This window comes from Micrasema longulum, unplaced genomic scaffold (assembly GCF_059751315.1).
Source record: "Micrasema longulum isolate JH-2025_06_02 unplaced genomic scaffold, ASM5975131v1 h1tg001644l, whole genome shotgun sequence".
Lineage (NCBI taxonomy): Eukaryota > Metazoa > Arthropoda > Insecta > Trichoptera > Brachycentridae > Micrasema > Micrasema longulum.
The window spans coordinates 234,720-252,509 of NW_028278823.1; the positions used below are offsets into that span (position 1 = coordinate 234,720).

The window sequence follows — 17,790 nt, forward strand, 5'->3', positions numbered from 1 at the left end:
TACTTTTAATATTATTTTTTTTAAATAATACTATATCATTGTCGACTGTTTGCTTCTTTAAAATAAATGAATTAATTAATTAATAAAAAAAGCTGTCTTTGGAAGAAATTCGCTTTAGAACTGAACCGAGTTGTGGTTCCGTGGTAGTATTGTAAACTCACGGGCCAAAGGTCCGAGGTTCAAATCGCATTCTACCACAACTCGATTTCCATTTTTTCAGCACGAGTTACTTACAACTTTTAGGAAATGGTCTAAAAATTGAATTTAATTGATTTAAGTAATTAATAAGAACTTGAGTATTTCTCTTTAAAAAAAAAATTAGACCAGGCAAAGAAATGTGTACGAGTTATTTCGCACTGCTCAAGACATGGAAACTATAATCACTACTCAACACATAACGAAACAGAATAATTCTGTAATATTTACCACAACATCTGTTATTTTTTACAATAAAATAATTAAAGTAACAGTCAAATGTATTTGGAACATTTTATATATAATTTTATTTGCGAAAATTTAACATTATAAAAATGTTGGTACCTCAACATTTGATACATTTAGATGTTTACTACCGAAACAAAAAAAGCCGAGAAAGGCGGCATGATCATATTACAACAATGATAATGCAACAAAAATGAGCTAAACTCGACCAAATTTAATTTGTTTTTTAGATAGCAGGTTTCATTTCTTGTACTAATATAACTTTAATAATTCAGTGATAGTGTTATAAAATAAATAATGAAAATCTTTTTACGTGTGTGTTAGATTTTAACATAATATCATCAGATTTATTCGAAAGTTGCGAGTCAACAGAAAGTTATAGCATTACTTGAGATTTTTTTATTTTATTTTATTTTGTTTATTAAGAAAAACAACAGCAATACAAAGAAATATACACAACATAATAAAAAAAAACATAAAATAAAGCCAAATCAGTTTTTCACATAAATACAATTATAAAAATCCAGTTCAGTTAAATATAATTTATAGAAGTGCATGTGTGCGAGTTTTTTTTTGTGTGTGAGGATGCGTGTGTAAAAAAGTGGAGTGTGGTTTTGGTAGGTATGTGAATATGTGTGTGATTGTATATGGGTGTGAGGGTAGGTTTAAGGACAGGATAAGTGTGTATTTGATATGAGTGAATAGAAACAATTTAAAATTATAATGTAAAAATATAAATATATTTTTTTTTATAACGAAACATAATTTTTTTCAATTAATAGTTTTTTAATTTTGGTTTTAAAAGTGAGTTTACTGTAATTAAATATGTCTATGTTATTGAAAAATAAATTATAATTACGCGTCAAGCGAATCAGAGGAGAGTTCTGAGCATAGTTGGTGCGAACTGTGGGTACATGGAAAAGAGATAGATTCGTGTGACGGGTGCGGTAGCCAGGTACGTTAAGGGCCAACTCAGAAACCAGAACAGGACTATCAAGACGTCCATTAAGAATGTCATGTAAAATACCCATATCTAATAACAAACGACGATCCTCAAGACTAAGTATATTATGTTTATGACAAGAAGTTTTATAGTTAAGGTCCGTAAATCTGGATCTCCAATTGAGATGTCTCAAAAATGTTTTCTGAATATTTTCAAGCCTTATCTTGTGTATGGAGTACTGAGGAGACCACACAGAGGAGGCATATTCAAGGAGACTACGAACGTAAGCGAAATAAATTAATTTGATACTACCAAATGTTATTAAATTTAAACTATGTTAATCTATATATATAAAAGACAATGTTTGTATGTGTGTCCTCGATGGGCTGAATAACTACTGGACCGATTTACGTGCAATTTTTAGCAAAACGTTGATCTTCATAACAACCATGTTTATAAATATTATGTATCTTTTTTGGGTGATACCGTGTATGTTGGATTTGATCCGACATTTCGGCTACCATTGCAGGAGCCATCTTCAGGAAAAACTGTGTGTTTTATAGAGAAATGTATGTGTTTAAGTACTAGTAATTTGTACCGTGTCACAGTCAGCAGTAGGCACATTTCTAGTTTTGTAGGAAAGAATAATTATGTTTATGTACTAGTAATTTGTACTGTGTCGCAGCCGGCAGTAGGCACATTTCTATTCGTTTTTGTCATATGTAGTGCTGGGAACCATGTTGAATTTAATTTAAGCCCGTCGTCTTTGTTTATATTATTTGGATGTCTGTGTATTTCAATTGCCTCTTTTATTATTCGTGCACTATAATTACTAGGTTTATGTAGAATTTTTGGTTCAAAGGCGAAAAAATGTCCTGTGTCTATAAAGTGTTCCGCTATTGCGGATTTGTCTGGATGCCCAAGTTTACACGCTCTTTTGTGTTCGTCAATTCTCTTCTTTGCTGTGCGCCCTGTTTGTCCAATATACACTTTATCACATCCTTGGCAACTTAGTTTGTACACGGCTTCAGTTTCCAGAGGATTTTTATCTTTTGGGTTTACTAAATGGCTTAAATTAATCTCCAAGACAGTAGCAGGAAAACAATGTTCAAATATCTATTTATCGAAAATCTCTGTCACCGTATATAGCATCTAGCAATAGTAAAGCATTGGCGGGTTCAGCTCGTTATTCATAAATTACAGAATTTTAAAATTGCGTTTTCGTGTGGTTCAAATAAATAAAAATATTACATTTTGTAAATTCACCATTACTTTGAACCACTTTTATAGCGAATTGGCACAAAAAAATTCACAGTTTTGTAACGATGAAGGATGGATTCGAAAATTTATCACGATGGGCATAATGAAATACTTTTAGGTATTAGCATAAAAAGTATTTTTTCATTTATAATTTTGAATTCCCGCAAAAACGGTCATTCCATTGGCCACGCCCCTAATGCGTCACGATTGATGTTCGTTTTGAACTTTGTTTGAAACCGTTAAAATTTTTGTAAAACATCGTCACAAATCTTGATGTTAAAATTGTCAGTGCAAAACCTGTCGCGATTTTCTAGGGACTAATTTGATTATAATTTTCATTTTAAAGTTATTTAAGATATATTTTTTGACAATATCCTTATTGATTTTGAAAATACAATTATTTTCCTAAATCCTTTTTTTATATTTTTATCGGTTTTCGTAGTACGCGATATTTTCTTATTGCAAAAAACGCCATGACTCGAGTGACAAACATTTGGCAAGATCGGAGCATCTCGAAGGAAACCAAAATGTACCAAGTGCGTACGCTTGTGTTTTCAATACTCTTATATGGAGCAGAAACGTGAACAGTTCAAGCACTTGAGTAGGAGAAAAAAGATACCATGTGGAGCAGAAGAACAAACGTCTTCTTACTGAGGAATTCAGCGTGAAAGTTCGCCAACGGCCGTTTGCTGCCAACGTGTTCTGCAGTTCTTCGGATACATAGCCAGACGTGACCCAGAAAATATGAAGGAAATCAATTATCACGGGCAGTTTGCCAGGACAAAGAAGCAGAGGCACAGCTGCAGCTCGATGGATGACCAGGTGAAAACAATGTCACAGGCGACCCTTCATAAAGCTGGGAAAGGGCACAGAGCCGTATTTTTTGTATTCAATTTCGCATAGGACTGAAGTTCCTCATTACAACGCAGTACATATAGGGTTGAGAAAAATCACATGAATTTTTTGTGTTCCCACCGGGAATCGAACCCAGAGCCTTACGTGTGTGAGTCAAGTGTATTAACCACCACAGTGAATAAATTTGACTGGTCATAAGCCCTACTAATGCTTTGAATATTCCTTTAATGTTTTCTCTCTCTGCTGCAAAAAAATCAGTACCAATAAATATTTTTTATTTTGATAAAGATGGTACAAAATAATTATCAAGAAGAAGGTTTTATTATAAATGTGACGGATCTCCTGGTATTAAAATATTATATTGCATATGACCAGTTGTTACTAATTATTCCATAATAAAATAAATAAATATGTTTTAATACATTACCATACAAACAGTAAAATGAGAAGCGAATATTGAAAAGCTTATTCATTATTTTATTGAATGCGTGCTCTCTTGTAAAACATTTTACTACAGATATAAATAAATGTAATTTACGTTAAAAAAACACTTGATGAACGAATATCCGACATAAGATTATTTGAGAAATTCTTGGAAATACATTTTTTCTTGTTTCTACAAAGAAATATACATTCTCCAACGGGGAATCCCCAGAAAGTAAAAATTTGTCAAAAGCAGTTCAACGTTGCTAGAAATTAAATATCTCTATTATATTTACATAATTATGTCATTAATATTCAATAAAAAATCTCCTGCATCTTGTAGTATCTCCAATTTTCACGAAATCCTACAATTTAACATCAACATGATTAAATTAATAAAACGAATTATTTTTACTGAATAAACTATGAAAAGACATTTTTTTTTCATTGATGTAAATATTTTACAAAAGCCTTTACGGATTATTATAAGTCGGTACAATTTGTATTTTACATGAATTTAAATTTATTTTACGTGTTAGATGCCGCTTTGCTCCGAGGTTAAAATTTCAACTTTTATTATTTTCTCCGGTGAAGCATTGTTGTTGTTAATGCAATTCTCTGGCTCAAATTTGTTACTTGATATCGATTTGATAGTAATTACCAAAAAATACACACATAATACAAGGCTAGCACAACGTGAATGCTTGTCAGTACCGAGGATTGTAAACAAGTTTGGCCAAAGAACACTTTATTATGCGATTCCTCAAATTCAATAAGAAAAGAAAATGTTGACAAAACCTTTAAGAAAAAAATAAATAAAATGGCTAATATGTAACAAGGATTATTATTATTTATGTTAACAGTCATCTATTTAAATTTTTGTAAATAAATTTAGTGTAAATAAATACGTTCTTAATAATGTATAAATTGATTTTTAAATTGTACAAACATTGTTAAGAATATAACATAATTTTTTTAACGTTTTTCTTTGTAAATGAAAAATAAGAAACCTGCTGACAAGCCGGTTTCTCGGTATAGTGGGTTTAATTATTTTTCCTTTTATATTTTCTGTTCATGTTTACCTTCTTAAATAAAAATAAATACAAAAAAAAAAAGTCTCATTTGAGATTTATAAAATGAAGGTAGATACTCAATATGAAATAACATAGTTTATTTTTTTGTAGTACCTTCACATTAAATAAGTTATAAACCTTATGTGTCAAAAACTTATCTTCTCAAAGAAAAATACTACGTTAATTTTTAACAATAATTCCTACTATAATATGCAAATGTACCTGCTTATCATTTATAGTGCACGCTGTGCTATTCATTGGATGCGAGTTTAATACGTGAACACATTTTTGTACCTCCGAGTTTGAAAGAAAGTGAAAGCACTTGAGGTGAAGATCAAAGCTGTCATATTTTTTGTAAAATAATTTATCGTGATGTAAGTACAGTAGAAGAAGGAGATTTTTTTAGCAATTTAAATCGTAAGAGATTGTTTTAAATTATCTGATTAAACTTTCAAATGAAAAAAGGGCAATAATCTTTAACTATTAAATCATAAGGAAATGAAGGCAGTCAGAGGTCATTAAACTGGTTTAAATATTTTAACAATTTATTTTATAATAATATATTACAACAACAAAAATCAACAAAATAAAATTAAGAAGAAGTGTACAGTAGAGGAAAGATAGCGAGTATTTTCATCAAGAAAATCGGAAAATGTATGTTTGTACACATTCTCAAAGGTACTTGGTAATATTTGACTTAGCATGCGACCTCGGGTCGTTCGATCGTTCGATCGATGGAGCTCACGACGAGGATCCGACGATATGTTCTTATCGATCGACCATCGTATTTCGCACTCGAGCGAAAACAAAGTATTTACAGTAGGAAGAATGGAACGGCAGAGGAGGGTTATTTCTTGTAGTGACCACCGTGTCCACTAGAGCCGGAGTCTCCGTGTCCTCCGCCCACGCTATAGTCGTATCCGCCGCCGCCGCCGCCACCACCCCCGCCCACGCTGTAGTCGTACCCGCCGCTGGAGCCGCCGGACGAGAAGCCGTGACCGCCGCTGGAGCCGCCGGAAGAGAAGCCGTGACCGCCGCTGGAGCCACCCGATGAGAATCCGTGACCGCCGCTGGAGCCGCCCGAGGAGAAACCGTGACCTCCGCTGCTTCCGGACGAGAAGCCGTGGTCGCCGCCTCCGGAAGAGTATCCACCGCCTCCACCCGAAGAGTATCCGTGGTCTCCGCCGCCGGAGTATCCTCCCCCGATGCCGCCGGAGGAAGAGAAGCCGCCGCCGTGGCCGCCTCCCACGCTATAGCTGTCGTGTCCGCCGGAGGAGAAGCCTCCCGAGGAGTGCCCGCCCGAGTAGCCGCCGCCGCCGCCGCCGGAGTATCCGCCGGAGATACTGCCGTGGCCGCCGCCGGAGTACCCGCCGCCGCCGCCGATATCGTGACCGCCTCCGAGTGAGCTGCCGTGCCCGCCGAGGGAGTAGCCGCCCCCGTGTCCCCCGCCGATGCCCCCGATAGAGCCCCCGTGTCCGCCTCCGATGGAGAATCCACCGCCGTGTCCCCCGCTAGAGTATCCGCCGCCGCCGCCACCGCCGCCGTGTCCTCCGAGAGAGCTGATGCCGCCGATGGAGAATCCGCCTCCGTGACCGCCGCCCCCTCCGTACCCGCCTCCGATGTCCCCGTGGCCGCCGCCCCCTCCCAACCCGCCCCCGATGTCCCCGTGGCCGCCGCCCCCTCCGTACCCACCCCCGATGTCCCCGTGGCCGCCCCCGAAGCCGCCCCCGAAGCCGCCCCCGAAGCCGCCCCCGTGGCCGCTCCCGAGCTGTTCGATCAGGCCGCCGTGCAGGCCCCCGAGGTCGCCTCCTCCGCCTCCCCCGTGGATCTCGTAGCCGCCGTGGCCGCCTCCGCCGCCGCCGCCACCGCCACCGCCGTGTCCGTGGTCATGACCGTGGTCGTGAATAATCACTTCTTTCTGATGGTGAAAGTCATGATGCTCCTCCGGAAGATGCACGCGAATATGGACACTGTAAAATAGAGAAAAAACAACGGTTATTTTTCAGTTAAATAAGTGTAATTCAATAATGTGACAATATATCGAAACATACTTCATATGACATGAATTAATCGCAAAAGCTGACATAATACAAAAGGTAATGCAAAATACACAGTTCAATTGATCATCGTAAGATAACGCGGCTTTGAAAGTGGAGTGATAGGGAATGGGCGGATGAAAGTGAATGTAGAGTGTGAGAAGGTATAAGAGGAGAGTAATACTAACTGTTCATGTCCACCAAATGTTGCTTCGCAAGCCGCTAATGTCGCAAGCACCGCACAGGCAAACTGAAAACCACCAATTTTGCAGTTTGTAAATAAATATGCATGTACAACTTGACAGTTGATAAAAATACGCTGTTCATTCGACAAAGGTAAGAAACAACAGCAGGCTATATACAAACACACATGTTATGTCAAACATACCCAGCACATTATAATAAGCTTCAAAATATTGAGTTTTAAAAAAATAAATTATTTGAGTTGACATATATATTTTTTTTAGACACGTTAAAAGAGAAGTCAACGTAATAATAAAATGTTTAATATAAATGTAATCTAAAGGAATTTTACAAATTATTTACTGCTAGGTTGTATTTTAAAATGATTATATTTTGCTATATAATAATATAATATAAAATCAAATCACCATTCAAAGAAAATGAACAAAGAATAAATTATTATTTCAATCAGCTGCTTTAAAAACAAAATACCATCAATAAAATGTTTACATCCCTTTGATCCAGATTTTAACGTTGCATAAAACAATGAGACGATTAAATTGATAATCCGTAATATGTTAATAATAATAAAATTATATTTTAATACTGATACTAAATATGTATTTGTGTAATTATTATTTAACAGTTTAAAAAAATATAAAATGAAGACGAATTTATATTAAACGAAATACAACTAAATATACTACATAACTAAACGTATTTTTTTAATGTTTTAAAATTCCATTTTTAAATTATTTTTTTTGTTTTGTTCTATTTTATTCTTCGCGTTGGACATGAAAATATTTAAATCCAGATTTGTTATTTTTATTTTATTTCGTTAATTAAAAGAAAACAACGGCCATTGTAATTTTTTTTACTAATAATGGCATATATTGCCAAATATTTTTTTATTTAAACGTAGATTCAAGAAGATAGTAATTTAATAACAAATTTATGTCGGTGGCATAACTTGTCCACCATCTTGAAAAAAATGACAAATTTTTGATAAATGAGCAAATGAAAAAATCTTGAAAATCTGCTTGAAATTTTAAAACTCTTAAAATTTTGAGTCACGCAACACGGTCGAATGTTCATTATTTTCTTTCACTTGTAATTTTGAATAACAGAGGTTTCCGTATTTTTATGATAGGCTTTATAAACCACCCCAATCAGTAAAAAAATCCGTTTCTTTTGATTTGAAAACAGCGAGGTATGTTATTTTAGGTGCACTAATTATGGTAATCCGTCCGATCGGTTGTACTCACAGTAAAAACGGAAGTCATCTTAGCCAAGAAGAGCAGCTAGACTTGAGCAAGTGACTGTCTTCCTCGATGCTGAATTCACTTTGTTGCTGATTGTAGCGCCTGGGCACCTTATATAGCGAGTGAGAGTTCTCCCCCGGGTGGTGGGGGGCGTCCCTGACCCCACAAATCGTTTTCTTTTTGCAATCACTTTTCATCTCTTGAAAAAAATGAACGCAAATAGTGGTGGATTAAACTTTTGCTTGTTGCGGCTTCGGGCGAAGATCATATCTCATGTTATCCGAGATCATGCAACGCCGGATGCTGCAACATCGCGGGATCCACTGAAAAAAGAGTCATCTTATCTTACAACAAGCCAATTTTCTTTGTAAGGAAGCTCCTAATGGTAAACTTGTCATTATTGTTATTACGTATTTATTTTAACACTTTATACATTCAAACTTCTTTACTATACTTATGTGCGAAGTCAATTCGAATTCGCTTCATTAGTATAGTCCCCTCAATATAATGTATATATTAATCAAATTGAAAACATTCAAAAGAAATTTATAAGGAGCCTGGAATATCGTTTTGGCAACATTGAAAATGATTACGGCGCATCTTTGATCAATTTTAATATAGAATCACTACAAAAAAGGCGCCTTACATATGATTTAATTTTTCTTTTCAAAATTCTCACTAATACAGTTGATTCGCCGTATCTTTTACAAAATATTGGTTTCCGTTGTCCTCTTCGCTATACTAGATTAAATTCCCTTTTTTATGTACCAACTTGTAAAAACAATTATACCTCGAATTCATTCATTAGACGTACCTGTAGAAATTATAACGGACTCAGTATTGATGTAGACATTTTTAACTGCACGTTGCATTTGTACAGAAAATTTCTTTATGGGGTCGATTATTTGGAATAGTTGCTGAATGTGCATCTTGAGTTATTTATGCTATGTATATGTGCCGCACGTAATGTATATGTTTGTGTATGTTTTATATGTGCGTTCATGTGTGTGCGTGGATGACTCGTAGTGCACATTCGGTATTTTTATTTATTACCTCCATGGAAAACGCAAATGTCAACAATTATTCTTTTCTCACTTAAAATTCTTATTTATTTATTTTTTTGTCACAATTAATATTTATATCTTTTTAATTTATGAAAACTTAATTGGTCTTTTTATGTTAAATATTTGTTGTTTTTAATACTTATTTTGTATTACTGTATGTTTTCTGAATAAAATAAAATAAAATGAAGAAATATAATATATTGTATATTATTCTTTATTTAGGATTCATCGAATCTCTAATAATCGACAATAAAATTATAACTATAAAATATTAATCAATAAATATAAATCAGTAATTAGTAAATTATTAAGAAAATAATTTAGAAAGAAAGGCTAAAATGATCTACGATGCAAATGTTGATGGATGCAGAAAACGAGGAAGACCGAGAAATACATGGCACGATCAAGTCCATCAAATACTTAAAAATGGACACGCCAAAAGTAGGAATAATTGGCGTGCGTGTATGAGAAGATGTATGAATGTAAAGGAAGCGAGGTCTGTATGCCAAGATGGAGTGTTATGGCGTTCTTTCCTCTCTGCCTACCCCTTCGGGGAAACGGCGTGATGGTTTGTTTGTTTGTTTGAGTAAATTAAATCTTTCAAGCTAATAATTTTGAATCAAGAACACAATTTAAATCAAGAAATTAAATCAACAAATTAAAATCAAAATCAATAAACACGAATATAATGCCAAGCTGTCTTGTCCTGCAAATAATCTTCGACTCTATAGTAGTTCTTTCCCAACAGCCTGTGCTTGACAAAATCTTATTTTTTTTGTTGGCAAAGCCTAAATTTCAAGAGGAACCTTATTGTAAAATTGTATGGAGTTTGAGGCAAAATAATTGTAGATTTTTTGCAGTCTAATAGTATGTATACATATAAGGGCGGGCATATTGCCTTAAGGCAATTTATTCCTACCTAGACATGTTCTAAGGAATTATACTTTACTTTATAATTTTATACATGATCAAAAACAAAAATGAACTAAAAAAAATTAACACTATACTATGAAGAGAGGAGAGGAGATGGGAAGGAAAGAAGAAGGAGAACGAAACAACTTTATTATTTATATAGGTAGTGACATTTCAACTTTGATTAAAATGTAAATAAAGAAGGGGCGTTTCTAACATTAGTGGGTGGATTATTCCACAATCAAGCAGCTACTGCTGCGAAAGAGGAGGCAAGAAAATAAGAGCGTTGAAAAGGTATTAAAAGGGTTCTCTCGTTACTAGAAGGAAGAGATATTCCAAGTTGTGATAGACGTTGGAAGAGCTCTCGAAGATAAACAGGAGTATTTACTGTTTATGCAACGTTCATTGTACTTCCAGGACACACGGAGAGCTTGCGATCGGATCAAGAATCTGCGTGTGAAATAGAACCTTAACGAGTGCTTTCGACTCATAGGCAAAATCCTGAAAATGCGAATCAAGTTCGGATAAGCCAGCCTCGTAGTGTAGTGGTTGACGCACTCACTCGAGACCTCAACCGGGTTCGATCCCTGGCAGGTTCGGCGTAAATGATTTGTATTAAAGTGATTTAACATTTAAATATTTCACTGTCCCTGGACTGGTATCGGAAGCGTAAAAATGTTTAAGTTACCTTTATATAACAGGTGACAAAGTCATTGACTTATCGGCCTCGTGGTGTAATGGTCAGCGCATTTGCCTACCATGCAAGAGGTCTCGAATTCGATTCCCGACATGGTTGATACGAAATATTTATTTAAAAGATTGTTTTTATACTAGAATCCTCTTTTTTCATTTTTTCCATTGAGCAATAGTTTTGATTTAAGGTAATTTATAAACAAATACTTTAATTTATATTTTTATAGCTCTTAAATCTTTATTTTCTATTGAATATGTTCTGTAACTTAAATTACAAAAATAAAACGATTATTTTATTGGTTGGTTGGAAGAAATTGCCATTTGGCAATAAGCCCGCCAATGTACGAATAACATGATGAGAAAAAGTTAAATAAATAAAAATATTTCTTAGTCTCTGGACTGGTACCTGAAGCGTAAGACTGATCATCTTAGTTTCATGTAACAAAAATGTTCAAGATATGCTGTGATTGCACTATACACCATTAGGTGCGGAAAGGGAATGATAATGATGTTGACAAAGATACGCTGACATTGACTGGAGATCAGTCTGCCTCGTGGTGTACTGGTCAAAACGTTAGTCAATTATGCCTGGGGTTTAAGGTTCATTCCAGTCGACATTTAATATATACATTTAAACAAATCATGACTGTTGTAATATTTTGTCGTCCCTAGGTTAAATCTAAAGCGTGCGACAGTTTATTTATTTATTTTGCAGAAACAAACAGGCGACAATGATATAATAACATTTAAAAAATACGGTTTAAAGACAGGCCAGAAAAGTTTCTTAACAAAACTCAGAACAATGTTTGAGTATGTCCAAATGCTTGCAGACTGGCTGGATTTCCTCCCTAGGGAGTTGTTCATATTTAAATTTAATTCAACAGAGAGGGAAAACATTTTTGAGAAGGGGAATATAGAAGTCTAGGCATTAACAGGGCTTATGACCGGTCATTGGCTGGTTTAAGTGGCCACTTTACACACTGTGTAACATTCACCATTCTGTCCATGTTTGACCATCCACATTTCCTCAACTGAATTAACTACCTGGTAAAAAAAGAAAGATAAAAATTGGAAAATTGTTTTCAAGCGTTGCCTAGTAGGTGATTTGGCTCACCCACGTGATAAAGGTTTCAGCCCCTTTACGTCACAAAAGTCAACAGATGAAAGAGTTTAGGAAATGTGGATGTTCAAACATGGGCAGAATGGTGAATATTGCACAGTGTGTAAAGTGGCCACTTAAACCAGCCAATGACAGGTCATAAGCCCAGCAAATGCCTGGACTTCCATATTCTCTTCTCAAAAATGTTTTCCTTCTCTGTTGAAATAAATTTAGCTATTCACATAGTCCAAACTAACTCAAATTTTGGACTATAAGTGAATTGGCGACTCTTATCACGGGACCACAACCCGGTTCGAATTCTTAAAATTATTTTTAAAAACTCCGTTATTCGTCTACAAAGATTTGGACGTACCCAAAATATGTTTATTACTGTGGCTGACCGAAACAAGATTTTCAGCCAAAACCGAAGTTCGGCTTCTGTTCTAGTTTCGGACAAAACCGAAACATTTTAAAATAAGTTAAGTCACTTCAAAACGCCCAAAATTAGGCGTTTTTGTTGTTGAATCTTACGAGTTCATGTTAAATCAAATACGTAATGAAATAAAATTCATAAATTTTATGAGTAAATGAGTTTATTTTTAGCGCTTTTTGGTTCGTTGTTATGTTATACATATAATGTATATGTTACAGTTCTTTAATGTACGCTATTAGAACGTTCGGATGAGTATTGATGAGAATTATCGGCCGAAATTGGAACCTCTGCCGAAACTATTTTTATTGGCTGAAATTGGAAGAAACCGAATCTTTGATCGGTCACTAGTTTAGAATATAATTAAGCTCAAACAACAAAATGGTTTTATAATTGAAATAAATATTTATGCTTTGAAAAAAGAGTTTAACACATTCATACCTTCAGAATTTTCAAATTAAAATAATCTTATGCATAAATTAATACCTATTATTCAATTATAAAGTAAGTTAGTATGTATTTCTATACGCTCGAGCAGTAGAGCGTTCATATAAGTTACATTAGAAGTCAGCAAAATAATATATAGTTTATTTTTATTTTTATATTTTTATAAGAATTGAATTCCATGTAGGTCAGTTACTCGTATTTACATTTAAATTATATCTCCTGCCGTTGTGATAATATTTATATTAATAATATTATTTTTATTATTGGGTGTAAGCATAAGTTTTGTCCATTTTTTCCAATTATTATTATTATTATTGGAAGCCACTAGATCTGTATAACCTACAGGACCTGTAACAGGCCACGGATAGTAGCGAGAAGCTCCATTCGGTAATCATGGAGAGGGGAAAAGGCGGTTGGGAGTAGGCGGACGCCGCTAGTAAAAGAGGAACGCTTTATTTTTAAATGGAGATTCGTGGATCGTCGCTGGACCTCCAGATCCAAAGGGAACAAGCCCGTTAGAGCCGGGAGTGCATCCATCGAGCATGTCCTACATCTCTAGCAAGAGCCAGGAGAGGTTGGCTTTGTACCCATAAAATAATTCGACTAAAATATTGTAACTCGTGATAAATATTTCATTTTGACCTAGTTAGAAATCGATTATTTAAAAAAATTACTTTATTGCATTAAAACGTTCGTCAGTGTACAGTTTACATTCTGAAAAAAGAATTCAACCTCCAAATAAGAAACGTTTATCAAAAAATATTTTTTAATTAAAAATATATCCAAAAAAATAATATATCATATTAATTTAATTAATAAACTTGTGAACTGTAATATTAATATGCAACTCATTGATACATAAATGATCATCAAAAATATAATAAAAATATTTGAACCCTTTTTTATTTTATATGCATTAAAAGTTTTGTTTTAACTATGAGAGAAATCTAATATCCGGCAACCAAATATACGGCTAAGGGGCTCGCCGAGTATCCGGTATCTGGCAAAACCACTCTACGTTTCATCTCTGAATTTAATATTATTTTATTATTATTATTACATTAAATTTTTCTTTCTTATGTAAAACATTTCCGCTCAACGCAGGCTTTCACCTAATCATCATCATCGTTTTCTTTCCACGTTTTCTGGTGCACATGGCACTGCATTGGTACACCAAACGCACCGTATCTTGAAGGTAAGATGACCAGTTACGCTAAGTCCAGTTACTACGAAGATCTTAAGAACTGAAATACCTTTAACCCAAATAAAACACTATAGGCGTAAGGTGGTTCAATTTCACAACTAATATTAAACTCCGAGAACGGACGCATCAGCCTTATATAACGAGTGTCTTGAGGATGCGGCGGTTGACCTGTCTTAGACACGTGCTGTGCATGCCTTGGGAGAACTTAAACCCGAATTGCCTCTTTTTTACACCTGCGGGCGCCCGCCTTCCTAGAAGGCTGACGATGACGATCTTTCGGCTTTATTCGGCGTAATTCAAGGACGCAAATCGACTTGGAAAGAGACGAGAGTCATGGCTGACGATAGGGTCTCCTGGAGGCGTCTGGTGATGCCCACATGCTCCACTAAGGAGCGGACGTGAAAAAAAAAATGAAAATATACTGTTGTATAGAAATGAATAAATAAATCATGTGATAGAAATGTAATTTATATTAGAACAACAATGGGTTATTTACAGAATACGCAGTTAAATCTAGCTGTGAGGCAAATGTAATATTATTGATGGAATTGTACTTGTAAGAAGATATTGACAAATAGAAAAGGTTAGGTTTGGAAAGTTGACATTTTGGGTATTTTTGTCACTATAAATTTCCATAAATTATTTATATTGTAGTATACTTATAGAAGCGATAGCGATAGGTGCCTATAATATTACTTTAATGAGTGAAAGAAAGAGTAAACGTGGACTTATAGCGCATACTAATTAAACTTTATAATCGGAAACTAATTGGGCGTGTGTCATGGAATAAACAGGTCTTTTATTGACTTTAATATTCAAATATTTTCACTAAAAATACGCTGTAAAACACATATATTATGTACATAATAGGCGATGGTCTATCCTTTCCTTTGATTTTGTGACATATTTGTTACTACGTTCGCATGGTATAAGGGAAAAAATATTGAATTGCCTAGTTTTTTCGTTTGGCAATAAAAATATTTCCGTTGGAATCATGTTTTTTTTTCTCGATGAAAAGTAGTCTGATCGATTGCCGGTCCTCCAACCGCTATGCAAAAAAAATATGTTCGCGAGGAGTCCATTTTTAGCTGATGACGAGGCTAGTTGTCACTAGTAAGACAAAATTAAAGCCCTGGGGGCTGGGGGTGGTGCCAGATCTTCTTAAATGACTCGTGACTGCGACCCCTCCAAGCAAGAAAAAAGTTAATCCTGGGGGAGGGGGTTGTTAGATTTTTTTACTTTGAAAGATTTTTTTACTTGATTTTTTACTTTTAGGCGGCCTCCGTGGTGTAGTGGTCAAGACGCTTGACTCACAGACGGAAGGTTCCGGGTTCGATTCCCGGTGAGAACACAAAAATTAAATGTGATTTTTCTCAAGCCTGGGTGTTCTGTGATGTAATTCACCGCTGTAATTGGGCCTCCTGGCCTGTTGTGGTGCAAAAATAAAATAAAAAAAGCGGGTCACGTATTCAAAAAGATTGAAAAACACTGCGTTAGTGTGTGGCGACGTGGCATAGTTTTTTTTTAATATAAATTTATTTTTGCACTAAGAATTGGTTTTTTTCCCGAGGGAATAATATGTTTACGGGTTGAAAGTAAATTGAGTAATTGCCTTATTTTCTATATTTTTTTCTCTAAAATGTTCTCCGTATCTTTTATTATATGTTGTACTAATATCTATGTTAATCTTAATAACTCCCTACAGTCTATGTCTACAGACATTTGGACATATTTAAAATATTGTTGATTAAACTAACTGGTCCAATAAGTATAAATATTTATTTGTTTTTATGTGTTGCCTAGAAGGTAGAATGAATAATTTAGTGAATATATGCAAGTCAACATTCATAGTCCCCTCCACTCGCCCGGATCCGTTTTAGAGAACTTCTGTCCTCTTTTCAGATCCGCACATTGCAAAAACAACTTTTAAGATATAATTTTATTTTATTTATTATGTATACGGTCTAAGACAATTACAACAATGAAGATGCGTATGTAGAAGAAACTGAACAAAAACAACAGAAAACATTGTAGCAAAGACTAACAAGGGCAATAAAATAATGTTATAAAATTCACACTAAAATACAAGATATGCATATAAGACTTCGAGCTAACCCATTACAATCCATCTTCATCCCACACTGTGGTAATGGCAAAGAGATATACAAAGAGTCAGAAGATCCATCCTAAAGAATTATAAGTTGTGTGACGATTTGACTAATCTACACGCTCTGGACATAGCTGTAAATACAAAAGTTGCTCTTAAAAGATTTGATTTAAATTTATTATTTTTCAATGCAAGTCATTTATTTTAATATAACATTTACATTTCAAACATACATTCAATACGTTCATATTATTAAAAAACAAAATACATGAAAGAGACTCATTTCAAAGTAGTGGGAGAATTCTGCTCCGGAAAACCCCTTCGGAATCATGGAGCAGATCAATATCCAGAGCGATGTTGTTCAGAATATCAGTAGCCTTTCCAACAGGCATAACCACTGACAGGTTGGTCCTGTATATAGGAATATGAAAAAATCTATGCTGACGCTGTCTTAGGTAATTATCAGGAACATACAAACCAATGCTCCTCATACTCTCAAAATTATTGACCATATCCGCGCATTAACCGATAAAAATGTGAAGTCAAATACACATTCCTTCTAGTCTCTAAACTGTTGTAGCCGAGCATACCCTGGAGAAACTCGGTCGGGTAGAGCCGAGGATAATACCCGCACTCTCTCATGTAGAGATATCTCACAAACTTCTTTTGGATTTTCTCTATCATAAGAGTACTTCAGTTCATGTGGCCAAAACCAATGCTCCTCATAATCTCAGGATTATCGACCATACCGCGTGGCAATCGATAACAATGTTTAGTCAAATACACATTCCCAGTAGTCTAAACTATTGAAGCCAAACCTACCCCGGAGAAACTCGATCGGATAGAGCCAAGGATAATACTCGCACTCTCTCATGTAGAGATATCTCAGAAACTTCATTTGGATTTCATAAGAGATCATAAGAGAGTACTTCAGTTTATAGGTTTGATAAATATCAGATATTAAATTCTGATGACATGGCTGCGAACATAAAAATAAATTATTGCCAACACATGTGGGACATCATAACATTAAGTATTTTAATGATGCATATAAGGTCCATCTCAGTTTTACATTTCTCCAATGAAGACGGATTAAGAAATTGCTCTATTTCAAAATAGGAATAATTACTCCTTTGCAATCCGAGCAACCATGCCAGTTTTCTCAGAGAACGGGGTGGGAGTCCTATAGAATGGAGACCAAATCGAAGAAGCAAATTCTTGGTGCGGTCGAACTAGTAAGCAGTAAAGAATTTGATGGTATTATTTTTTTGAAGTCATTCTGTTGATAAAACCAACGAGTTTGAGCGAAAGGTCATGTATTTTTTTAAAATCAATTAGTCATTTTTTATCGTCATGAT

At 35.0% G+C, this 17,790-nt stretch overlaps 1 protein-coding gene across 1 annotated transcript; it reads right to left on the reverse strand.

Moving 5' to 3' along the window:
• Window positions 1-5,566: 5,566 nt before the first annotated feature.
• Window positions 5,567-8,551, reverse strand: LOC148274455 (uncharacterized). The gene is made up of 3 exons (XM_088237106.1): window positions 8,480-8,551; window positions 7,220-7,281; window positions 5,567-6,965 (listed from the first exon to the last, which is right to left on the reverse strand). Exons 1-3 carry the CDS (start codon window positions 8,495-8,497, stop codon window positions 5,843-5,845), a joined length of 1,203 nt encoding a protein of 400 aa, XP_088093232.1. The 5' UTR covers window positions 8,498-8,551; the 3' UTR covers window positions 5,567-5,842.
• Between the last annotated feature and the right edge of the window lie 9,239 nt (window positions 8,552-17,790).

What these genes read in the sequence shown, in the direction of transcription:
- LOC148274455 (XM_088237106.1), bottom strand. An exon ending in ACATTTGGTGGACATGAACA is followed by an intron (nt 6,966 to 7,219) that starts GTTAGTATTACT and finishes TCTATTTTACAG; the next exon opens with TGTCCATATTCGCGTGCATC.